The 26,496-nt window shown below is 38.6% G+C and overlaps 1 protein-coding gene across 1 annotated transcript in view; it reads right to left on the reverse strand.

The window, feature by feature from the left end:
- Positions 1-308: 308 nt before the first annotated feature.
- STK32B (serine/threonine kinase 32B) overlaps positions 309-26,496 on the reverse strand; it is a 179,179-nt gene continuing 152,991 nt past the window's right edge. Inside the window, exons 10-12 of the mRNA XM_055798000.1 lie at positions 23,673-23,804; positions 22,816-22,880; positions 309-1,522 (exon numbers count right to left, since the gene is read on the reverse strand). Of these exons, the coding sequence (XP_055653975.1) occupies positions 1,384-1,522; positions 22,816-22,880; positions 23,673-23,804 (336 nt within the window). The 3' untranslated portion in view covers positions 309-1,383. The remainder of the gene's footprint in view (positions 1,523-22,815; positions 22,881-23,672; positions 23,805-26,496) is intronic.

Raw genomic sequence — 26,496 nt, forward strand, 5'->3', positions numbered from 1 at the left:
GACAGATGTAAAATCTTTACCTTAGCACATCTGTAAACTGTTCTGTTGCTCATAGGAACACCATGTCATTTCATGGAGTGATAAAAATCTGTATTTTGTGAAAAAAATTGTGGCAAAAATTGCATATAACATGAAGCTAAAATTTTAAATTGGTTCAATTACAAAGAACTTTGTTTTGTAAAAGACAGAACAGAAACAGTGCCGTAAAAATACATTATTACAAAAAAAATATTTTTCACTTCCAAAAGCCTAACTTATCTGTTTTAAAAATTTGAACTGAAATTTGCTTATGGATGCTAACCCTTAAAATTTATACACAATAAGACAGAACAAATAAAATTTATGCACAATAAGACAGAACAAGCATGCATTTATTATCAAAATGTGGATGTACAAGTTGTAAAATACCATAAATGTTTGGAATTGTGGATGTTGTTTGGAAAAAAAAAAAAAGGTTTCATGTCAACAATACTTTGGATAAATTATGTTTCTATTCAAGATGGTTCTCATCCAGAATAGATCCATGAAAACAGACACACATGTAACTTCCTCACATTTTATAGCACCTAACTATGGATCTGAGCAAATTCTTAATGTTTCTAGCTCTCCTTACTAAGCTGCTTTTCAACTCTGGCTCAGTCAGCCTATTGTTACAAATGAAAAGGTCTGTCTTTGTCATGGTTATCATACACTACTAACGTGCCTTATCCTGCATCCACTAAAGCCACTAGCAAAACCTGGACTTGGCCAGGGTCACATCTTTTACTACAAAGCAGAATGCATGAAGTTAAAGAACAATGTGAGTACATTCAAGCTCCAACTTTTCCAATGGTCTTCAGGTATATAAATTATATTATTCAGTATTTGGCCTATTTAACACTACATTCATGTATTTACATCATATACATCCGTTATAAACTCAATACCAGGTGCTCAGAAACAGCTTTGTCCAGCAGTTTCACAAAATTTCAAACTGGACCATTTTAATCAACAGAGACAGAGAGGGTAACATAAAGTCTTCAGGATAAAGCTGGCCCCAATATAACTTTGTCTCTTGCAAGTAGCCAGAAATGTGGCAATCTTTGAGAAACTGCCTAATGAATTGTTTCAAGTTTTCTTCCAGGATTTTGAAAAGGAAAGTCACACTTACTTATAAAACGGTATTTTGTTGCTGATGGTTATTTTTCCAGTGGCAGAGTCAAAAGAGCAGGATCATATGTGGAAAGTCTCAGCCAGTGGGCTCCATGGGCTTGTCATTGTCTAGGAATCCTGCTTTTGGAGGAGTCAGATGTCCCAGGATCCGAGGGGTGAAGATGAAGGCATGCGCAGAGAGGACCTTTCCTCGCCTTGCCAGGGTGGAGGTGCGTGCAGGGCTGTAGCTCACTAGCTGCTGCAGCCTCTTGTGCAGCCGTGTCCCAGTAAGTTGTTGTTACGCCCATCTTGGAGTTTCTCATGGCTCTGAAGGGATGTTCTGCTGTCCATGCTGGAAGTCTGTCCACTTTGATCCTGCTGTCTTCTTAATCTGCCAAAGTTTAAAAACATTGATATAGCTATCGTGCAGATAACTGTATCAGAATGACAACTGTTGCTGGTCCCAGAGATAGCCACATACACCTCTGTATAAAACAGATTCCTGCACCATTTGCTCCCTATTAACTCCTTGAGCTTTATAGTTGCTGTTTATTTTAAGTGTTGATGATTACTTCCTCCTAAATACGTGCAGTTGGGTCTTGGTCAAATCCTGCTCCCATTAAAGTCTATCATAAATAACCAGCAGAGGAGAGTGCTTTCTCTGGCACCTTTGCTCAGACTATAACTTGACAAAACCTCCAGGTAGCTCAAGGCTGATGACAGTTGTTGACTGGGCACACCATGGCAGTAAGCAGCTGCTCCCCTTTGCTGTCCTACAAAATTATCAGTAACTTCCATCAGTAAAGAGGAAGAAACCATGAGTGAAAGTAGATTCGGTATTCCTCATTTTATTACTTCATATGTTGTCAAAGCCTTCTAGGTGGTTTCAAGGAACAACAACAATAAAATCCTACGTTGTTTAAAGACTGCAAAGTTATCTTCCTTTACTATCATTTTCTAGAGAACAGCAACAGCCCCAGCAGCACCTTCAGTTCCCACCGATCATTTTATCATCAAGCTTCTTGGCATTTCTGTTCAGCAGTGGTATCAACTTCTGTGATTTTACTGTAATTCATGTGATATTCAGTGTTCTCTTCCAAACACGGACACCATATAAATACTTTCAAGAAAGGTGTAAAGATTCATGGGGAAGCTATGAGGTAGAGAACATATTTTTTTTTTAACATAAACAGCTGCTGTTTTGGAGGAAATTTTCCCTGATTGTTTTCTCAAAACAAGAAACAGCTGTTGATGTATTCCCAAAAAAGGCACCCAGAGTTGGGACTAGAGACACTACTGAAGAAGGTCTTTGCTACAGTGATTATAAGTGGTATATATGGTATACTCCAAAACCACTTTATAACACTGAATATGTAGAAAATGCTCAATAATGTAAAAGCACGCAAAACTGAAATGTAAAGGGTAAGTTTCAAAGGGTAAAATACTTCCAGGTGACATAAAGATTATAGGGACACCATACTGAAGACTCAGAAGAGAATGTGAAAGGACATGAGAATACTGTCATAGCTAAATGGAGGAATAAAGGAAGCTATTTAAAGTAAAAATAATGCAAATACTGTCCAAATAGGTTAGGTTTAAAAAAGTACAAACATAGATTAAATAAAAAGCTATAAGGCGACTAAAAAAAAAAAAGAAGAAACTGCTAGAAACATCTACCCTAATGGTGATTTTCTCAAGTGCACCAGAAATACAACTGTTACCAGTGAGTCTACAAGCCAATGGATGACTGAGATATTAGAGGATAGCACAAGAAATATGAGTCCCTAGATGTCTTCATCACCGTTCAGGACAAATGAGCTTAGAGGCATTCCTTTCTTTATGAGAAATTTGTCCATCATATCCAGTCAAACTATCAGTGAAACAGCTTTAGAACCAGTTGTTCAAATGAATGTTGACAAAGCGTTAAGACAGTGGATTTTCATCTAAGGGCTCTAAGAAAACTGAGATATATAATTCCTGCACATCTGAATGTAGTATGTAACTTCCTGTTGAAACTGTCTTTGGCACCAAGGAATGAAAGACAGCAAAAATGATGATTTTTTTTTTATATATATATTTTAATAAGGGCTTCAGAAAACATCCATGGGAACTACCAGGAGAGTAATTGAATGAGGCAAAGACTTGAAACACTTTAGCGTCTGAGCTACTGGACCTTACAAGACTAAGGTAATTGTAGCCATCAAGAAAAAAGGCTACAGTGCTTGGAAACTCATGGCAAACTGTGGGGTGCAAACTTCTAAATAGTGGAGTGAGAAAAATTTTGGCTTTATGGAGATCTGAGGAATCACTGTGTTCTAAGACATGCAAGGTGCTTTCTCCCTGAATTTGTTTAATGTTTATGTGGTTCATAAAATGCTGGAAAAAAAGACATTTACTGTACTGCTAAAAGTAATGGGGAAATAAGAAGTCTCTCAATAACAGCATAAAGCAGGAAAACACCGTTATTATTTTTTTTAAACCACTCAAACTGGCACAAAGGCAGTGTGTAAGGAGGACAATGGAGAAAGGAGAGAAATAAAGCCCATGCTGAGTTCAAAAGATACCAGTGACTAGCCTCAAACTTCCCACTCTCTACAAAGGTGGTTTCTGTGGTTGATCTATTTCCATTATTTTCTTTTATCCTGTTCCTGCTTTCCAGGTCTATTATTGAACCATAATTAGATTTTGGGGGTTTGGAAGTGCTAAGGAAATATGTTGTTTTAGGAGTGCTTCATTGTGTTGCCTTTTCAGACATTTTCTGTTTCTGTATCTAGAATTATAAACTATCGAAGTAATCAATAGGTTATTAACCTGATGATGTAGTAAAAAATTAATTGTTAACTATTTAATAATTTATCAATCACTTTATTCAGTGATTAAAATTACATAAAGACTTCACTATAAGGCGTTATTATGGGCATGCTAACACCTATTTAACAGTATGCCCTGGGAGCTGGGGAATTGGACTAAGAATCAAGAGATGCTGCTCCTGTTTCTACCTCTGTCACCCTCTGGGCAAACTAAAGCCTTTTTCTGTCCCTCAACTTCTCTCTTGACAAGTAGAGAGAATGTAAGGGGGTGAAGCTGAGTGGGATTTGTATTTGTCCAGAAATCTCACATGATTTGGAGCTCTGATCATAAATCTGAGCTGGATAAGTTGTGGATAAGAAATAGAAACAAAAAGAACATTGAATCCATGACTGGACTGATGAAACCTTGGGTTCTTGTCAGACCCATACCCACAGGAGATTTTTCCGGATAAACTGGTGTCAAAGCAATGTTATAGGCTTGTACTTGCAGCTCTTGACTAGGCAAAGGATACAGTGAGCAGGAACATGCTGAGCAACATGGGATTTCCCTTGTACTTGCACATCAGATGTTGAGGCAGCTGCTGCCGAGAATGATGGAAGCTGAGAGCTTTGTGCCTTTAAGTACTGCTCTGTCTTTCACAGGCCTGAATGAAATGGGGAATTACAGTCTGGTGTCTGTGATGATTAAGAAAAGGTGGCATATATAATCAAGCAAAATGTAATTATACTGCATATGTAATTATGCATATACGCATTATTGAATATATAAAAATAAAAGAGTAAAGAGAACAGACTGGCTAAAAGCTAGCATGGAAAATATAATACTGAAGCAAAAAAGACTGCTACAGCTATGGTAGGCCAGACTGAAGATCACAAACATCTAATGAAACCCAGTAGTAAACTTGGGGACTACCAGGGAAGAACTTGCAGCTCAGCTTTGTTCACTAGATGAAGAAGAATACTGAAAGCTTGTCTTCAGGCTGCTTAGTAGGAGAAGTGGAATGAAGAAGGATGAAAAGTTGCAGAGTCAACATAACCGTCAAAATTACAGATTTGCTAAGAGACTAAGGCCTCCTCCCAAACTACTGAAATTTCAGCAAAAGTAAAATAAAGCAATTGGTCTGTATTTCAATCTAGCTCCAAACTGCAGTTAGGCTCAGGTCAGGACCTAAACAAATCTCACCACAGCAGCTGTGTGTGCACAAGCAGTCTCTTCAGCTAAAATGTTGGACAGTTGCGGAAGGGAAATTTGTCTCTTGTTCCTGCACTTTTGATTCCTTGGTACCAGAGCGGGAGCACTTTTCCATCAGATGTTCTCAGCTTTTTAAAAACACGGGCACCTCAACACAGTTCCCGTAATCATGGCAAAATAGATGCAGTCTGGGCCATTTTTATGCAGTTTAAAAGTGGCATTAGTGCAATAAATTACTCGAAGAAAACTGTTTTCCAGTGATTGACTTATCTTGCCTTTAAGCTGATGCAGCTACCTGGTAAAGGCCCAGGGAGAATGAATCACTTGATGAGGACTTAGTTGTGGATCTGAACCAGGTTAGCTGTTCCTGTGCTGAATGCTATTGACTGAGAATAAATGGTAAAATGGCTAGCTGCAGATGAAAAAACTGAAAAAGAAGTTCTAGTAGATAGTTACATGGGGAAAAAAAACAACAGAAAACAAAAATATCCTGCAGGGAAAAAGAGGATAAAAATTAGTATGAACGTTGTCTATTACATTTATTCCATAACAATTCTGTACAAATACATAAGTAGTCTCTGAGGCAGTTAAGCTGGGAATCGGGTGGTTCTGCTGAACCAACAAAGAGATAAGCTGAGTTTTCCTTCCCTTCACCACTGCCCCATGCAATACCGATAGTGTGTGACACAGCACTGAACAATCTCCTCTCCAGCAGTGAGGAAGAAAGAGGCTGTACCAATCAATCACTACAAGAATGGGTCGGGAAAAGTAACTGAGCCTTCAGTCCAGTCTTGGGCTTCAACAGTTTTTCTGGTAAAAACAAAGTCTCTGTGTGAGCTATGTAAAGGTTTTTAAGATTCTTATTATCTTGATATGCAGATATTATAGTAGAATTCCTGCGGTACTGATTTCCAATGCTTGATCTTGAATCAGGTATTGGTCAGTGGAAGGGCATTCAAGGGACAGGGAATAAATGCTAGTCAAAAAAACCCTACAGCAATACAGAGCAGTAAGATCAGGCTTACAAAATCTATCTGCTACGTTTGAGAACTGTATGGAAGCTGTCACACTGTCTGTCACTCTTGCCTGTTTGCTCTGGGCAGACAATACCTTGGTGCACATAACACCTTTGTGCAGCTGATGTACTCATCAATGGGTCTTGCCAGGCTGTCAGTGTGAAACTGAAGCCACAGAAATGCAAGCTGTTTCAAACAGTGAGGACAGAATTTCTACTGACAAAAGAGAATTGAAGCCAGCAGAACTACCACTCCTCGGAGACTCCACATGTACCAGGTCCTACAGGAATTTTTTTAAAATTTTTTTTCTTTGTTTTTTTTGCAAATTTGCAAGTGACTTTGCCCGTGCTTCAAACCCAGCCTCCTGGGTGTGGAAGAAAGAGACTGGTATGAGTGGGCAGTGGATTTGCTTTACCACTTCTAGATTTAGCATTTTAACTTGACCTACTGATATTTCAAACACTTTGCTGGAGAAAACAGCTTTTGCTTTTGGTTTGGGGAAAAGGTGGGCAAACTGTTTAGAAACAGCAGTTTTATTGTATGAGAAAAAGTTATATTACTGGAAACTTTTACATTCCTTGAAAGAAGCCCTGAGGGGTAGATAAATCTGTGGAGCATTTATCCCAGTTGTTCTTCACAGGGGAGGGGGTCTGAGGTCAGAACAGATGAGGCACATCTATGCTAGCTTTTCAGATTCATGAATCCTGGGAGACAGCCTGCTAAATAGTTAAAAACCCACCTCAGTTCTATGATGTAGCAGCTAGAGAGAAGAAATGCTGATGACCAGATGGCCTTGCTAGAAGGCTAATTCCGAACATGTCTGAATCATGAGAAAAAAATAACTGATCTGTCAGTGGGAATGATTGTGCTCAGAAAGGAACTATTTCAGCTACATGTCTCTGTGCATGTCACTGCGTTTTGTCTACTGGAGCACAGATACAGAAACTACAAAGAGGACTTCAGAAAAAAACAGTAAAGACCTTTATGTCTAAATCCTGGCTTTTTAGAATATCAGCTGATAAATACAGACTATTCCGAATATAGTATTCTTTCAAAATGCAACACGAAATAATTTTCATTCTCAATAGAAAATATCTAGCAATTACATTTTGTAAAGGAATTAGAAGAAGCCAGAAAGTGACAGACATAGGCATTGTTTTATTATATCCTGGTCATAGAAAACAGAAATTTGGAAGATATGCCATATAACTAAAATTGCTAGATATTCTGGAGTTGCAAATATTCCAGCCAAATTGAAAATAATTTTTACAGACTGGTGTAATGCTGCAGAGTTGGACTCCATAATGTAAAGAGGACCCCTACTGTAGCAATATCTCACAGGGATACTTGCATAGCTGGGAATACCCAGCATGTCTACCCAAGATAGAAGCTAGTTGTAGATAGCCAAGACTGAAGTGAGATATCTCGGCACTAAGGGGAGGCAAGGTCTGTTCCGTGCCCACTGCTATTGCCTACTACTCTTTTTTTGTTGTTAGTTTTTTTTTGTTGTTGTTCAGCGTTGTAATGATACATCAAAATTTGTACACAAACACAAGCAAAAAATGCCTGGGTGAATGAATCAGACAGAAGTGGTTAACATGACTGCTTTAAATCTTCCCACCGCATCACTGCCTGTCCCTGAACGCAACTAATCTGTCTTGATGATAACAAAGCACTGTTGTACCAAGTGGTCTAGAATTTGCTTTCTAAAAGAAAGGAGATGGTTAGTGGCTGGTTGTATCCCTCATCAGAACTGGATTCCCTTCTCAGTTACACACAAAACAAAAATGAAACTCTCAGCCCTAGCATTTGGTAAATTTGTGGCACTCTAGAGCTCCTCAAACTATATCCCCACCCATCTCCTTTATTTCCAGACAAAAGGTGTAAAAAGAAAGGGACGTCGGGATGTTAATGAGACGTTGGAGTTTAACTGTGGCAATATTTCATCCTTGTGGAAAAAATATATAGTACATCCCTATGTTCCTCACATTTTGGAGCAGTTCCATGCAGAGAAACTTGTTCTGAGAAAAAAACAGAAGGATTTGGACTGTGAAGGCTCAAAAGGACTCACACTGTCACCTCAATGCCCAGTGTTGCCCCTGGCATTGGTAATCTGAAGTGTGACAGAAAGTATAAACAGAAAGCTGCATATCTTGAACTTTACATATCAAGTATAACCACCACAAGAAGGCATATGTTTTGGTTTACCTCTCTGACCTAAATAATGAGTGTTCATTGGTAAGTAGGTGGTATAACAATGTTGGTCATACCAGCTCATCTTCTGGGTCAGCTCACCCAGCAGCCCCAAAAAGACTGTTTCCTTGGTCTGACACTAAGTAAAAGTGTTCATGGCATCCAGAATCTTTTGTGCTTTAGACAGAAAAAGTCACTGCCCCAAGCTCATGCAAAGCCTTATCTTTCATAAAATCCCTTATTTAAGTTTTACAGGACCTCATGCACATAAGTAGAAGTGCACATCCTACAAAATCAGGGCATTTTTGGGGCAGTAATATGTAGGTCCTGCAGTGTGCACACATCTTTTAAAAAATAATGGGTTATACGCATGTGCATTTAATACTCCAATTCAAAAACTTTCCACACTATTTTTCTGCAATCATTTTAACATCAATTGCAGGCAATGATTGTAGAAATGTTAACTGAGCATGATTTCTGGGACAATAAGCAGCTTGGCTTGTCATCTGTCTGCCACTGTGGAGAATAAGAATGGAGTTTGCTACGTGGACACTTAATTTTCTGCCTGCATTTTTAAAGATTTCTCTTATAAATTGGTTCTTGCTGTGTTCTGTTTTTGTAAAAGTTGCAGAAGCTGGCAGCATTTTACAATTGTATGTGTTACTTTTTCTCTTATATCTCCATTATTCTGCTTACTAGTTTTCATATGCCAGGTTTTCATTCAACTACATTTTTTTAAAAAATAAAGAAGAAAAAAGTGAGCAAAGCATCCTGGTCAGGCTTTTTTTAACTGAATACACATATTTTGGAAGAGTATTTTTACTTTTCAAAACAAAATACCCACCAAATATATCAGAAATCAGTGAAAATTCCTGTATTTGATTTCTTTTTAAAAAAGTTAACAAAAATAAGATCAGAGGTTCAGGACATTTGTATATTTTACACTTCCATCCATAAAGAAGAAAATACTAACCTTTGCTCAGTGTAAATCTTGAGGAAACATGCTAACAAAAAAAGAATTAATACAATACTCCTGGATTGCCCACATTCTGTTGGTGTGAGCTGCAGATCCCATCTTGCCATTTGATGCTTGTGTTTGCTTCCCAAGGAAACTAGGTTGCAGGGGGAGGAACTGGCATGTGGTTAGCACATGTGAACGGAGGTAAATTTCTGGCCAAATTCTGCAAAATTCCCCAATTTGAAAAGAAGTGCTCTGATTTCATAGCAACATATATCACAATTAATTGATATAATAATCTTGCATAAGATTAAGTTACCTGGTAACCCAAACACCTGCCAAAGTATTCATCCACTTCCCATTCCCCAGCTGTACCCAGGAGGTCTGTCAGACAGCAAACAGAGAGCTACATGGGAATGTCATTTCTGTATTTTAGGCATCAGCTACATTCGCACCAGAAGGTGAAATGGCACAGGGATCGATGACTGGAAACTAAGTGACACAGACTGGCTTGCATCCTTATGGCTAAGCTCTCTGACTTTCAAACCAGAGTTGTATTCCAGCTGCCTACTAGGCAGCCTTTGGTCTATGCTAACCTCTGAAACATGAAGGGAATGACTTCAGAAAGTGATTTTAGCCTGGGAAAAATTATGGCAGGGATCATACTAACAACTAAGCAGTATGAAGACTGTCTATATTCCACTTCTAAAAAATAAGCAGAAAACAACAATGAAGGTGGAAAATGCAGGAGAAGTAAAAAAGCAGAAATGGAAGGAGAGTTAAACACCTGAAAAATGAGGAAGGATTCAAAAGAATCCCAACTCTGGAGGACTATTTAATTAAACTAACTAATTATATAGCTAATTAAAACTATCTTAAAGGACAGTTGTATATAGTTAATGCTCTTTTTTTATTGAAAAAAACTTCTTTACACCTAACAGAGGAGCAGTAACCATGGCAGAGTTAGTTCTTTAGCTTGTGCACAGAGTGATCTCAGTAGTCCTTTCAGGAAAACAGAAAACACTGAAAAGTGTCCGAATTTGCTAAACATTTTCAAGTAAACACAGAAAGAACAATCTTGCTCTGCACCAGAGGAAGCTTGGTTCAGATCTCAGCAGACTTAAGGACCAACTGGAGCAGAGACAACACTCATCACTCAGCAACATCAGCACTGTCACACAACTCCAAAGTGAAAATTAGAGTCTGTAAGCTGATTTCCCCTTGCTCTAGAATTTGTGTGGAGAATCAACATGTGCACAGAAGCTTTAAATGAAACACAATGCTACTGTGTGTTTGTGTAATAGCAGGTACGTATTTTGTGAGACCTGGGTCTAGGTAGCAACCTCACCAAATCACTAGCAAGAGTGGGCGTCATGAGTCTTTTGCTCTTCCTTGATAATGTTCATATTTATAACTTGCTTGTTCTTGGCCTCCTGCCCCCATGGCTAGGTGCATATGGCTCAAATGCAGTTGCTCCGCAGTTTGTGTTTGGTGCCATACAAGATGCCCTTGATTACCTGACACTGAGAGAGCAGGCAGATGCCACAGCAGACCACAGACAACCTGTGCCTGTTGGACTGGCAACTAGGCGTTTAGTTTTGCAGAAATGAACCAAGCCCACAAATGTGGAATGAATTTTATGCCAGCTAACTGTAGACAACAGAAAGATTAATTCAGGCTCTCCCCACAGGACAAATAGAGGCACTGACATAGATTAATTAGTTCCAGTCTAAGTTATCTAGTATATGTGTTGCAGATCAACCTTGGGAGGTACAAGTCTCTCCTCAAGGACTACTAAAGGAGCTCAAACTAAATAAATTATTTTTCAATTATTTGTTTGAAGGAATATAGTCTTGTTGCATCTCCAGAAAAATAGGTACCTTTCCTCTTTGAACCATGGATTCAAGGCCCTTCCTGTCTAGCGGCTGTATAAACTCACCACACAGCACGCTTAGCAGAGCCAATTTGCTTCTGGATTAGAGCTAATTTACACCCACACTGTTCAGGTGTGCAGAAATTGAAGAGTACTATCAGCCTGGAACATAGCACACAGCAATAAACACTGCCAAGAGCAGGGTAATGAAGTCACTGAAGAGTACAGGGGTGCAATTACCTGTTCGTCCATGCGGATGTGCCTGTAGCATATCCAGGCTCTGGGTCTGCCAGCAATGGCTTTTCTGCATGACTTGGGCTATATCTTGAAAAATACTTTGTCATCTAATTCCCAATTGTTTCAGATACCTTTGAAAATCTTGTGTGCTCCCTTTGGGGTAGGAGCTGTCCTGTGTCTAACCAATATTTAACTCAGTCTGTTTTTGGCCCCAAACATGTACTCTTGGTACTGACTGCTTTGACAGAAACAGTTGTAATCTGAAGTCTGTTTTCCTAATACACTGTGAGGTATGTGTTTTGATAGCTCAGTAGATTACCATGTAATCATTCAAATAACTCTGTTTAACTCCATTTAAATTTAAATGAATGAGGTGCACACTAAAAGTTATGCTTTACTACAGCTGAAAGTAAAATGATGGAGGAAGTATCCCTGTGCAGCACAGATGTCTTCTTGTACCACTGACATTCATAACATTTACTCCCACCATTTCCAAAAATCCTTAGGGAAATGTGCTTACACCACAGCTAATAGATTCAGGTTGATAGTTCCTGCTGAGTAATTATGTTCAGTAAATGCCTGTGAATATAATTTTCTATCAACCAGCAATTTATAATCAAGCATAATGGGTTCAGGTGCACATACAGCGTGAGTGACATATGAAATACTAGTATGTGGAAGTCTGGTGACAGATTATACTGGATGCTGTAGTCTGTTGGCCTGCAATGTCTTGAGGTCTCAGGTTTACCCTGGGAACTGATAAAGCAAAATAAGAGTGAAGACATGAGGTATATAAATGAAAACATCAGATCATGTGCAGCCATTTAAGAAAATAAGACTAAAACTTCTGATCAACACTAACATTAAAGTCATGTTCAGACTAGTAAAATAGGTGTTTCTCAGAAATGGGTTATTGTCCATCCAAGACAAGGATCATCATAAACAATATCTGTCCAGCCACATTTTAAAATGTGAACTAGTTTTTCTAGTTTAGGTAAGTCTGCAGATCCACATGTGCAAGGAACAGGAAAGCAGCTATGAAATTCCCAAATAATCATTTTATTAGACTTTGTGGGACCACAGAGAGAAAATTTTCTTTCTAGTTAGCCAGAATCCAGTTTAAAAACTACAGGGACTTGCCCAGGAATAAAGATATTTCTCAGCAGTGTAGGCCAAAACTTATTCTCAGGAAAGACATTCATTTCCTAGCCTGCCTTTGGTGTGTATACTGAAGGATGCAGTCTCACCCTTTTGTTCAGTTGACAGCAGGAGAAGAGTTCACAGGAGTTGCTTTGAAGTACCCTCTTCCTTTATTCTTCTGGTGAAAGTTTCAAGGTAAAGTGATTCTTTGGGTCAAATACAAATTAAATATACTGGGAGAAGGACACTTCGTCATCTGCATCTAAGGTTAGATATACTTTACTGGAAACATATTCTCAGCCACTGCCACCCTCACTGAGACCCTGGACCTCAGCAGGAAGATCTTAGAGACGAGTTAGAGTGAAGAGGCTTATAATAGACAGCAGATCACAGTAACAAGCATAATTTTGCTGACAAACAGAATTTAAAGACAAATGATATTGTGATGCCTGTGAAATGCCTGCTGCCTTTGTAGTGATGGTGATGCACAGGTCTGCAGCTTTGTGGCAGTAAACTGGTGGGACAGATACCGCAGCAAAGCAGGACAGGACGAAAGGGCTGTCAGCCATCACCAGGATGTGGCCATTCAATCCCATCTCATTTCTTCTCTTTGCTTTTCACACCTCTCCCCTGGTGCTGAGAAGATGATTGTGGTTCAGAGGTGAGTGACGAAATATTACGTGTGACAACCTCCTTGCATGACAGCACCAATTTCCTTAATGTCGCATCCCTAATTGAAACTGCAGCTCCCATGGGAGCCATACAGTCAATAATTTAAGAACTGGGGTATGTGGAAAGCTGTATTGGGTTTGCGTGGCAAAGCTTTTGTAGTGGGAGTCTACAGGGGTGTCTGCTGTGAGGAGCTGCCAGAAGCTCCCCCCATGCCCGATGGAGCCAACGCCAGCCGGCTCCAGGATGGACCCGCCGCTGGGCAAGGCCGAGCCCATCAGCGACGGTGGTAGCAGCAGGGGGACCAAGTATTTAAGGAGGGGAAAGAAACGGTACACAACAGCAACTGCAGCCAGAGAGGAGTGAGCAGGTGTGCGAGCAGCAGCCCCGCAGACACCCGGTGGGTGCAGGCAGGGCCGGAGGGGCTCCAGGCGCCAGAGCAGAGGTTCCCCCCCAGCCCGCGGTGAAGGCCGCGGCGAGGCCGGCTGTGCCCTCAGCCCATGGAGCCCACGGGGAGCAGGGAGAGACATCAGGAGTGAGGCGTGAGGGTGAGCCCGGGAAGGATGGAGGGGTGAGGGGAAGGTGGTTTAAGATTTGGTTATATTTCTCATTATCCTACTCTGATTTTGATAGGTAATGAATTAAACTAATTTCCCCAAGTCGGGTCGGTTTTGCCCCTGTCGGTACTGGCTGAGTGACCCCCCTGCCCTTATCTCGACCCACGGGCCTTTCGTTACATTTCCTCCCCCCTGCCCAGCTGAGGAGGAGAGTGATGGAGTGGCTTTGGTGGGCACCAGGGTCAATCCACCACAAAAGCCAGTCTGGCTCTGCCTGATTATTTGGACTTAATAAACACTCTCAGATTGAAATGAGTGTCTGGGAAGAGGCTGGTTCAGCCCTACCCTTCCCCTCAGAGCAGCAGGCTTCCAGGAATCACAGCCTGTAAGTTTCCAGGGAGCAACCACAGCCTGCACTGACCTCTCTGCTGGCTCATCTCTCTCTGCCTATTCCTCACGCAAGATTTATCTGCCAAAGTCCAAAACTTAGATTCACAAAAAGTCTAGTTAACCATGCAGCTCTTTTATTCCCTGAAGGATGAACACCCCCAGAGGAGGTGTAGCTGGCAGTTCATTTGTGATCACACTGTTTAATTCACAGCCTTTAAATAATTGCCAAACCTCCCTGTACAACACATGGGGAGGGTAGTTACCTGAGTCAGGTATCCACAGAAGCCACTGTATTGAACAGTGAGCTGTCTAGGCTAGTCACTAAGGTGCACCTACAACAGGAGTATGTATTATGCCCCAGGTAGGACACAGGCAAACTATCTCCAGCTGAGTTTCACAGCCCTGAGTTCTTCCCAGAGGATGGGTACCTGACGTCCCCTGAAACACAGCAAGGGGCAATGTGAATCTTAACCTAACTTTCTTACTGCTGTAAGTCTGCTTTATTTCCCCTGTTTCCAAAAAGGACATATACATATACATATACATATACATATACATATACATATACATATACACATTTTACTGTGCAACCCTTGTGCTATTATGAGCATTCTATATGAAGATGGAGACCTTAAAAGCAATGAGAAAGTATACAGGCACACGCCCAGACATTCCATCTAACAGCGATTCCCATCTCTCATAGTGGCCCATTTCAGTCATTAGTGGACACTGTCAAAGAACAAGGCAAATGGAGACAAATGTCTGCTGTGGCATATCCTCCTCACTACTGACATTTCCAGACTCCCCAGATCAATGAGTATATCAGAGGTTTCACGTCTCATGGACCTAAATTGATTTTTTTTCATTAATTTCTCTAATACATTTTGGAATCTTTTGGTATCCTAAGCATTGACTTGGCAACGTGTTGCATTGCACTAAAAAGCATAGCTTTTTTTCTTTTAAACCTGCAGCCTGATAACTTTGTGACCTGGAGTTACCAGAAAGAATGAATAATCATTGTTTAGTCATCTTCTCAATAAGTTTCATAACATATTATTATTTAGCCAGTTTCTGTCTTTTCAGTTGCCTCTCTCTGAGTTTAAACTAGTTCAAGTCTAAAATTCTTCAGCGCGAGCCATGCCACACCTGTGGCCAATCCCATTTTTCTTTTCTTTTTTTTGGCAACCATTCTAAGTCCTCTGTAACTTTTTTGAGACAAGGAAGCAGAACAGCACATGGAACGGAGGATGCAAGCGTATGTAAATCTGTATACACACAATGACACCCTGAAGTTCATTTCTCTATAGCTTTCTTTGCAGTTTTGAGCATATTAACACCTTTTAGTTGTCCACTAAGCATTGCGCTATCCACAGTCTTTTCAAAATATCTCTCCTTTACAACTGAAGATAATTTAATCTGTTGCCATAAAGGTAAAGTTTAAATTATTTTCTTCCTAACTTATTTACATTTATCAGAACTGAATTTCAGCTGCCATCTTCTTATTATGCTGTAACTTGGAACCATGACCATCATTACTTACTGCAGCTCTTTGCAATCAGATTTAGTTTTGACTACTCTGGCATCATAAGTGGGCTTTGTCACCTAACCATTCACTTCCCTTTCCAACTCATTTATGAATATATTCAACAGATACACAAAGTATCAAAATGACTGGCAATAATAATGTATCATTACTGGTTTGTTTCTGCATAGCTTCAGCAGCTGGCCCCGAAATAGTTTTCTAAACCAGGATGAAAAGTTCAGTCTTCATAACTCAATTTATGGAGACTCACAACAAGTGAGAGTTTATGCTAGTAAAGACATGAAGAGAGATGAAGAGGACTCATGAAGGTAATCCCCTGCGGTCACTGAATGACCTGTTATGCAGCCTTCATTTATCATAGAAATGATGTGTCCCATGTAATCTATTTAAAAAAAAAAAAATCTTGTATGGTGCTTAGAATCATACAGTTTTGGTTCCTTTCCAAAGTCTGGGATGTGCAAAGGAAGATTTTTCTTTTCTCTCCTTCTGAACTGACTTTTGATCAGTTTCTCTGAGGTGTGTTTGTGTTCAGTTTTCTGTAAATTGCTGGCCTACAGTGCTGAGGTTCTTCATCTGTTATCCTGATCCTTCCAGGACCATGTTTTGGCACAGAGAATACTCTGATATATGTACCCTGACATGAACTTTCATTGTAAATTTGGATGTCCATTTGGTGAAGCGTAGCCACTACAGTGATATTATTACTTTCTTGGGAAAACTATGCTTATTTTTCATGGAAGGCTTTGAAAATGAGGTTCCAGATACTCATTAGCCCCCTGTGAAACTGTGAAGAGAACACATTATTGAAAAAATGGCTTTTGTATGACCACTTTTTCTCAAAAAAAGTGATTTTGAATTTATGCCTACATAAAAATTACTGGCTTGGACCTGCTATGCCCAAATCTTTAGGCTGCTTGACTCACTAAGATAATAGTGACATTTGGACTGGTAATCTTAAACCAGTAATCATGAGCAGGAATCAAAGACACAAGTGTAAGGGCCTGTGTGACCAAGAAGCTGTTATTAGTGCCCCAAAACAAACCAGATTTAATCACATTCAGAAAGGCATTTTTCTAATTAGGTGAGATTGCAGGAGCAACCTCAAAAAGCAGACATATTCATTAGAAAAGGGACAAGAAGAAGATCAGCAAAGACCAGTATAACCACTTGAAATACTCAGAAAGATATAGATTTAAACTGAATTAAGGTCAGCAGAAGTGGCAAGAAAAGAGCATTCAGATATCATGGGGATTATGATAATATAAATATCTTCAGAGACACTAAGTGACATAAAATACTAAGAAAAGTACATTCAATAAGGTATACTGCAAATCATTATGGATATTCAATTCCAATCCAACCAAAATGAAAGAGAATACTCAGGGACTCTGGATTTGAATCTGAAAAGACAATTGAAATGAAAGAAAAAGAACTACAAAGAGAGAGATAATAAATTTGATCTTGTAAAAAATGCAGAGAAAGTTAAGTAAACTTTTATCCTATGATAGGAACAAAATCAGACAGGATTTTAAGCTTCTTACTCTGCTTAAAACATGTTCTCTCAACTTTTGCTGTTTATTCTGGGAACAGAGAGATGTCTGTTCACCTAGAGCTGTTCATTACCTTTTAGGAAAGAACTAGGTATGGACAAACAGCAGGAATTATAGAAGGAAAAGAGAGGTGAAGGTGCAGCAACCATCTGACTGCTTCAATTTGTGGCAGAATTTTTTTAGTGTGGTTGTACTGAGCAAACACTGGGAAGAGAAATAAATTGTACCACTAGCTTAAGAAAGAGACAAGCATGTTCAGATCAATGGGAACTTAAGTAAAAACCCCTCCAACTTCAAAATCATCAGTAGATTTTTGAAAATTTCCACTAGGATTGTTAAAATATGGATATTTTGCTTATTGATCTATTACATTTATTAAACTAGTTTTGCAAAATTCTAACCCATTTTCACGTACATTGGATATATGAAATACATGTTTTATTCAGTAAAAGGTGGCTGTATGATTTTACATTCATTAGCATGGTGATAATTTTGAGGAAAAGATTGTGAAGCATCTAACCGAAGGATTATTGTGCTGGAGGAGCAAGTATTTCTTGTTTTCTCCTCTGTTCTTTGTTTGCTCACCTCTTTAATCTTAAAGACATCTTTAGGGAGAAGAGGAGGAACCATAAAGAGTAAGAAATATGATTCCACTACATCCAAATATTGAAGTTATTTCTTCATTTTTGGCTATTTCAGGTTTCAGACATTCATAAACAGATGTAGATGTAGGTGAAGATTTGTTCAGTGGTAACAGCACAAAAATAGCAAACTAATCTGTGCTCAGTTTTTTAGTAAAGCCGAGAATGAAATGTGACTTTGTAGAATCTTTCTTTCCCCCACAAAAACCTGAAAATACAGCCTACAGCTTCTAAATGAGATAGAGTTCTTGAAAAATTGCTGGTAGGTCTATGGGATTACAATTCAGATACTGCAGAATGTTTGTTGCTGCATTTCTAGATATAATAAAGCATATATCTGCAGAAATAGATTTAAAAGCAGAAAAAAATCATTTGTTACCCAAAGGAGCCAAACAAATCCCTGAAATCAACTTCAGATCATATTCTCCAGCTACGACCCAGTGCGTGGACCATTTCTAGTTCACAATTTATTTTGTTTATGTGTTCAAAACTAAGTAAGTTATTTTACTGACACTCTTAAGGAGAACAGAAAACATTTCCTGCACCACATTCAAACTTGGACTGTAAAAGGATTTTCCCACATTATTTTTCTTTGGATCAGGATGGCAAGAACCCTCTGTTAAAGGTGCTGGAAGATAATGTCAATGTGGACAGTTGACATAAAACCATGTCTTATAAAAAGACACACAGTATTTTAATTTGTAAGTCACATCCACTGAAATATCGATGTTAATAAGAATAAAGCCTTCCATCTAGTGACACTTCAGCTACTCTGTATCTGAAGCACTGGGAAAAAAAATCAACATAAAATCTGCTCGCAGTCTAAGAGATTTCATTCTGGATGCTTAATGTTTTTCTGCACAAATGAAGATGAAGGTATAAAACTACCTCTTCAGAACAGTTTAGCCATTTTACATGGAGTAGAAAGTATTTTTAATCCATGAATGTTGCGCATCCCTAAAGCTCCTCCTGGTCTGCTGTTACATTATTTGGAATTGTATATGAGTGTCCCAAGAGGAAATTACATTGGGGGTGGAAGATGAACATGGCCCAGATTCAGTTTTGCTTAATCCTTTTATTAGAAGAAATGGTGTTTCATAGGAACAACTGTTGACTCGGATCACAGACGGACTTTGAAACATTCAGTGTCTATTTCGCACACATGAAAGCAGTATTCTCTGCAGATTTCACAGATTTCCCAGTCCATTCTATAGGATTAACAACAATAAGAACATGCCTAGCTAAACTGAAGCACAAAACTACACCTGGACTTTATAACTGCCATTTTTAGTACACAGGACAGTCTTTTGCACTTATATAAATCTCAGGAAAATGGTTTCATTTCATGTCTGGAAAAATTCTTTGTTTGGTAGGGTTGTTTTCTGGCTTTTTCTACAAACTGGGAGTTGTTGATCTTCACTCCATTCCTCCTCATCTCCCCAGTGAATTCTGAATAGTAGCAACAGAAGATACTGCGTGATCAGGAGTGTGTGAGTATATACAAATCTAACTTTTGTTACTCAGTTACCGACTACACTTCCTTGTCCAGGGAACTCCTACCGTTAAATCCAATACATAAGGAAAACAGCTAATATCGTGGATCCAGGTCCATTCCTGATTCCTATTTTAACAAAACACATTTGTTCTATCATTCTGCATCTCTTTGACTATATACAACGATCTATTTCTTTTTAATTCTTTATGTCTTTCATCCTATCTCATAACAGTTCAAATCATATATATCAGATACATAGTTAAACTATAGCCCAAGCAAACAAATTGCATTCAAGGACAATGTAAGACTTACTGAGAAGGTATGTTGCCTGAATGTTGCTGGTAAAGCCATCTGGAAAAATATCAGCCTTTTTAACTGAACCTACTCACTTGAAAGCTTGGCTTGGAGAAAATGAACTGTCTTCCTCATGCACTCATCTTGCTTAAAATGTTCCTATAAATAGCAGTTGCTAATTACTTAACTGCAGAAAGTAATAGAAAAGTGAAAATGTGCACATTCTGTCTTTGCCAGCATTAACTTAAACTATTAAGTTACTTCATTCAGTCTTTTCAATTATTTTTAAATTATTTCTAGCTTAGTAAGCATTTTCTTTATCTATCACCCCCATCCGTTTGCAATATAAGAGTTTCTGGTAGTCTTCCAAGCTCCTTGGGAAGAAAATAAATATGCCATATTTTAAGATTTAGAGTACCTGTTGCAGAATGAAAGATACATAGTGAAAAAAGAGTCCCAGTCTGGAAGTATCATCAATATATTCAATAAAAGCAGATTTATATCATATATATATATATATCATAGATATTTTACAAGTACTGGATTACAAAATGTTGTGGAACTGGGATGGTTAACATTGCACTCAGCTACACATTACGACTTGAATTCATCTTGCTCAGTCAAAAATTTATTATTTTTTTTTAATTTTGATATTCTCATCTTTTCCCTTGAAAGATGGGCCAATTTTTTTGATTCAGAGTTTCATAGGGTTTATGTAGTGTACTGTGCCACTGAAGTAAACTGAGCAGAAGGCTTAAATCACAAAAAAAATGTACATCTTTGTAGATTAATACGATGAATTTCTAGGGAAGCATGCAGAAATTTTCAAATAGCTAGACTATATAAGCAATTCTGTTCTATGTAGAGGAACATGGAGGAATATCGAAATATCTGGCTGCATCAATCTGAGACTGATTTAAACCCCTGCTTGGGATTGACACCTCACCTGATGGTACGATCACATATCATTGCATATTGAGCTCGTAGGAACAGTTCATCTCTTTCAGCATCTGTAGCTGATGAGAATTCCTAAGAACTTGATTGGCCATATGGCTTTGGAAATTTATGTAAACACAACCTCACCCTGTAGATACAGCCTTGAGGGCACAGAAAGGTCTAAGGAAAATCACCGTGAATTATACTGTGAACTACCAGTATATTGGTGTGCACTATGTAGCCGCTTCTCTCCAGTATGATAATATCTGTGTCTGTCATTACTCTTCTTCTGTTCCCGTTAACTTGAATTCACTTTGCACTTCACAAATTCAACCTCTGCTTCCCTTCTTACTAGCATTCTTGTCTTTCAAAAGTATTACAGAATTCTCTCCAAGTCCTTCTTTAGCTCTAATACAATTTAAACAAGAAATGATTGTGATCTGGCTTTAGACAGTGCAGGATCTGTTGTAGGTCTAGACTAAATACTTTTCCTTTACCGTGTCAAAGCCAATGAAGCATTGACCAAAACACATGCTGTTCTGAATGAAATACATGTTTTTATCTTTCATTTCCATTTTACTTGTACTCCATTTAAAAGTCTCCTTGATCTCTCAGCAGCCTCTCAGAGTTCTTTATAGCTTGTGTTGTTACTGTAGTTGTGCAATATGAAACAAAAAAAATTTCCTATGCACTGCTAAAAAATGTTCAAGAATAATACAGTAAAATTATGTCAAAAGAAATTGTTCAATGCTAGTGAACACAAACAATCAGATTTTGGAAATGTTTTACAAAATCTGGTATTTTATTTTATCTTTCAGAAACCGATGTATACTGGGTTTCCTTGATATATGTGCCTCCCAAGTAGGTGAGCAAGTCATATCTGGAAATGAACTAGTTGTACAAACAACTTCTTGAAAACACAATAAATTGATTTATCAATGTAATCTTTATCTAATCTTGTTATTACAGTCTTACTTATTTTGATTTTTGTGGACTAATAAAATTCCTACAAGGTTCAGGCTTTCCCTACTTCATTGATACCAAAACTGATTCAGAGAAGACCACCAAGACCATTCTGAAAATCTTTTGTGAGCTGACTTGGTCTGGCTTTTCTTGTTTATGGCTTTTACATAAACATATGGCTCTCTTGTGCTAGAGATTGTGCAAAATAACGAAGAATCTGTTGGACCTTTTTTTTTTTTTTTTTCATTTTAAGTCCTCACTGTAGTTTCTGTGAGCATTCAGTACTGGGCATAGACATATCCCACGGATTGTAAAAGGAAAAATAGGATTATCCATGGCGTAATTTCCTTCATGACATCATGTCAACTGTGTAAAGTTGACAATACCTTTCCCAGTTTTAATTACAGAAGACAGTAATTACCTGCATTGCAAACATTAAGCAAGATAGTCTTTTTAATCAAATTTTAACATCTCACAAATCCATTAGAAAAAATTGCAGATACAATTAGGTCAAATAAAACCACTGAATATATTGAATGAAATGCAATAATTTGACCAGAGATATGAACAACTCCCTGTTAGGAGCTATATCCATTAATACAAACATGTCCATAATGGCTGCAACTCAAACACAGTAAATTATGTGAAATGCAGTGTATTAATTGGACCAGGTAGGTTATTGACATGCTTGGGATTCAGACTTGTGTTTCTATGAATTCTGGCTGACTCAGACTATGAAGCATTTCCTTGTATGTCTGATGTAGTATTAATATTTATCTTTGTTGAAATAACTAATATTGAAATAAACTTCTTTATTGTGGTGAAGTATGAATAGCATTTTCAAGTCAGCACACTGAAGTTCATATCAGCAAAATTTCATGAGTTATCACTTTCCTTGGTTTTGTTCAAGTCCTGAAAAAGCAGCTCCTTGTATTGTATTCCCTTTTCTTAATTGCTAACAGTTTGTCTGGAGAGTGTCAGTGACATTTACCTTATCTCTCTAACATACTCCCATCACAAGCATTTCTGCTTGCTTTCAAAGATGGAAGAAAGACAAAACCATCACACCAGAGACTGTAAGAGGAAGAAATCAATGGAAAACCAGCCTTTTAGCCCTTGCTGCTGTGATCATTAATCACTTTTCCTTACACTGGGAGGAAAAGAAAAAAAAGTTCTCAAATTAATTTCAGTAGCGAATGCTAAACAGGCATTAAGAAATGTACTTACTTCTCTCTGTTGAATATGATGAATTCTTTCCTAACGGTTTCCAAGCACTGCTGCAGGTGTACGTTCTTTAAAAAACAGCATGAATAAGTTGATTAAAAAACATGGAAAATCATAGACCAAAATCACAACAGCAGAAACAATACTGAACAAAAAGGTTTATGAAGGGATATTATCAAAAGGTGTTTTGGGGACCGTGATAGCACAATCAGTCTTTCTTTCTTTTGAAGAAGTTCTCGACAAATAATTTCTGAGGTTTTCTAAGGCGATAGCTCTAAGAACAGTTTGCATGAGCATTCAAAAAATCATTAGGAGTAGCAACAGAATTTATAAAATCTCACTGAAATAAAAACTCAAGTCTGGAAAATGTTTATTTCTTAATCTTCTCAGTTTAGATTTTTTTTCTACAGTGAGTCTTTCTACATGGGACACATTAATGAAGACTGCAAGAGACAGCTTTAAACATTTATAAATAACGAGCTTTTCACAGCCTACTTTTCATTTTTGGTACTAGCAGTTGTTAAATACTCCTTGTAACTCTCTGTCCATGTGTGGTAGGCGTATTTGCCAACTGGCAACACTTTTTCATACTTTAAATGAGCATCTGTGAGAATCTTAAAAATGATTACAACTTAAACATTTACTATTTGAATGTTACTTGATTTGAATGAATTAAACGTTACTATTTGAATGAAACAAATGGTTGCTTTTTATCTTTCTTTGGAGATGGTTTATGTTCTATGTAAAATGACAGACATAAAGTTAACTCTTTTCAGACACAAGAAAACTGAACTTAACTGAGTTTGCCTATTGAAGACTGTAAGTGAAACGTCACTGACTGCAGCCACTCTCCAACTTACCAGTGGGCAGGTTTCCTTAGCTCCATCTTTCGATTTGTTTTTGGCAAGTCGCTTTTTCTTTTTGTGGAGAGGCTTGGACTCTAAAATCATTTCTTCAAGTTCAAATGTAGGATCACAGTTCAGTCTTCCTTTCTGGTACAAAAGGATTCAAAGTTACTCTTTGAAGGATCATTGTGGGTTTTTTTTTAGTTTGCCTGGGAAATGTTAATAGCATTAATAATGACCCAGTTTCCCAACCAAATCTATAAAATGAAAACTGTCTTTTTAGGCCTGAAGTGATGCTCAAAGTTTAAATAAGGGAGGTAAGATAAAAATCGTATTATAAAGCAATTATGAAGAGTTAGATCCTTTACCTAGTTATACACAGATGTGTTCCTACAGCAACTACAATTACATCACCCCAATGAGAGAGATTAATTTGGCCTAAGGTCTTCCTCAGAATATCAGTTAGTGCTGTAGAACATAAATGGCAACTGCAATAGTGCAGGAGGGATGGGGAGTAGCTGTAAGACATTACTTGTTAAAATCTGATTTTCTGAAGAGTTGCAGGTGGATTCAGTTGCATAGCTCCTGTCCATGCTAACACAGGAAGGAGCAGGCCTTTTTTGGTTAGCAGCATTTATATATAAAAAAATGGTTCGTAGAATCATAGAATACAGGTTGGAAGGGACCTCAATGATCATCTGGTCCAAGCTTTCTGGGCAAAAGCACAGTCTAGACAAGATGACTCAGCACCCTGTCCAGATGAATCTTAAAAGTATCTAAAGTTGGGGAATCCACCACCTCCCTGGGGAGATTATTGCAACGGCTGATGGTTCTCATTGTGAAAAATTTTCCTCTTGTGTTCAATTGGAATCTCCCTAGGAATAACTTTACCCATTACCCCTCATCTTTTCCATGTGACTCCTTTTAAAAAGGGAGTCTCCATCTTCTTTGTAGCCACTCTTTAAATAATGAAATATGATAACAGGTCTCCCCCTAAGCCTTCTTTCTCTAAGGTTAAACAAACCCAGTTCCCTCAGCCTTTCCTCCCATGGCAGGCTTCCCAGTCCTTTGTACACATTTGTGGCCCTTCTCTGGGCCTCCTCCAGCCTGTCCGTGCCTTTTTTAGCATAGTGCAGACCAAAACTGAACACAGTATTCCAGGTGTGGCCTGACAAGCACTGTGTGGGATAATGACTTCTTTATCTCTGCTGGTGAGGCCCTTGATGCAGTCCAGTATCCTGTTGGATTTCTTTGCCACAGCAGCACACTGTTCAGTAATATTGATCTTGTTGTCTACCAGGACTCCCAGGTCCCTTTCCACAGAGCTGCTCCCAACTGAGCAGATCCCATTCCATGCTGCACTCCTGGATTATGTTTTCCAAGGTGCAAGACCTTATGTTTGTCCTTGTTGAACTTCATAAGGTTCTTGTTAGCCGACTCTTCCAGGCTATCTAGGTCTTCCTGCAAGGTGGCTCTCCCTTTTGAAGTGTCCACTTGCCTACTCAGTCTGGTATAGTCAGCAAATTTCATCAGGGTACACTTGATTCCCATCATCCAGATCACTTAGGTAGTTATTAAACAGCATTGGGCCCAATAGCAATCTTTGGGGGACCCCACTTGGCAGTTTGAAAAAGAGCTATTTACCCCCACCCTCTGCATGCAGCCTGTCAGCCAGTTCCCCACCCACCGCACAGACCACTTTTTTACACCACAACACATCAGTTTCTCTATGAGGAGGCAGTGGGAAACTGTATCAAAAGCCTTGGAGAAATCCAGGTAGACAATGTCCACCACTTGCCCCACATCAGCTGAGCAGGTTACTTTGTCATAGAAGGCAACTGGGTTCGTCAAGCACGATTTGCCCTTGGTGAGTCAGTGCTGGTTTTTCCCAATCACATGCTTCATTCCAATTATGCTTTTTCTGTTTTATCCCATCTATTATGCTTTTTCTTACCCGTTACTTACATTACTTAAATATCCTGGATTCTTCATTTTTATATTGATTTGTGATGCTTGAACCAAATCTTGAGATTCTTGGTTGTATCAGGAAGTTCTTTTTTAAGCAGGATGATTGAAAACACCATTACTATATGGCCATTTCCTTCCTTGGTTCTTTTCAGATTCTTCCTTAATTCTTTTCAGGTTCTTGATTCTTTCAGGTCTTTTCAGCACAGAAGTTTACAGGAGCACCATTTATGCCTTGAGGAGTTCTTTTAATTCTATTCATTAGTGCAGTAAAGCCACCTCATGACAGCATTTACAAAGAACTTTTCCTCTCCTATTTAGGGATAAGGGCTAGGGTATGGCCAGAAAATCTATGTCTCAGCTGACCCCAATACATTTTTAAAAAGTCACCCTGAAACCAGGACACACGACTTGGCATCCTAATTACTGGATTAGTCTTTTGCTGCTCTTGTGATCAGAATGACATGACTTCCTTTCTTCTCATTCTTTCAAAGCATTTTTAAAACAATTGCAAACAATTTGAATTGTGTGGTGGAAGATCTTAAAAGCAGCCTGTTTTCCTCTGGGACTGCTGAGAGTTCAATCGCACCATTGTCACCATCAAGGTGGAAGTACTAAGATAAGTCATACGTATGAATGGCAGATATTATTTAGTAACCAAAGCCACTAAGCAATAAAATCACATCAGAAACTTTTATAACGTGTGGTGTCTTACAACAAAACATTTAATTTAGAGACACTCTTCATCATTTTGATTCCTAGCAAAGTCTGTATACTTAAAGTACAGTATTAAGCTGTCTGATGCCTTTTCCTGCATACCATCCAGTCAGGTTTAGTAAAATTTGTTTGCTTTTTATTAAGGGAGGTTTATAGC

Source organism: Falco peregrinus, chromosome 2 (assembly GCF_023634155.1).
Source record: "Falco peregrinus isolate bFalPer1 chromosome 2, bFalPer1.pri, whole genome shotgun sequence".
In the NCBI taxonomy this organism is placed as follows: Eukaryota; Metazoa; Chordata; class Aves; order Falconiformes; family Falconidae; genus Falco; species Falco peregrinus.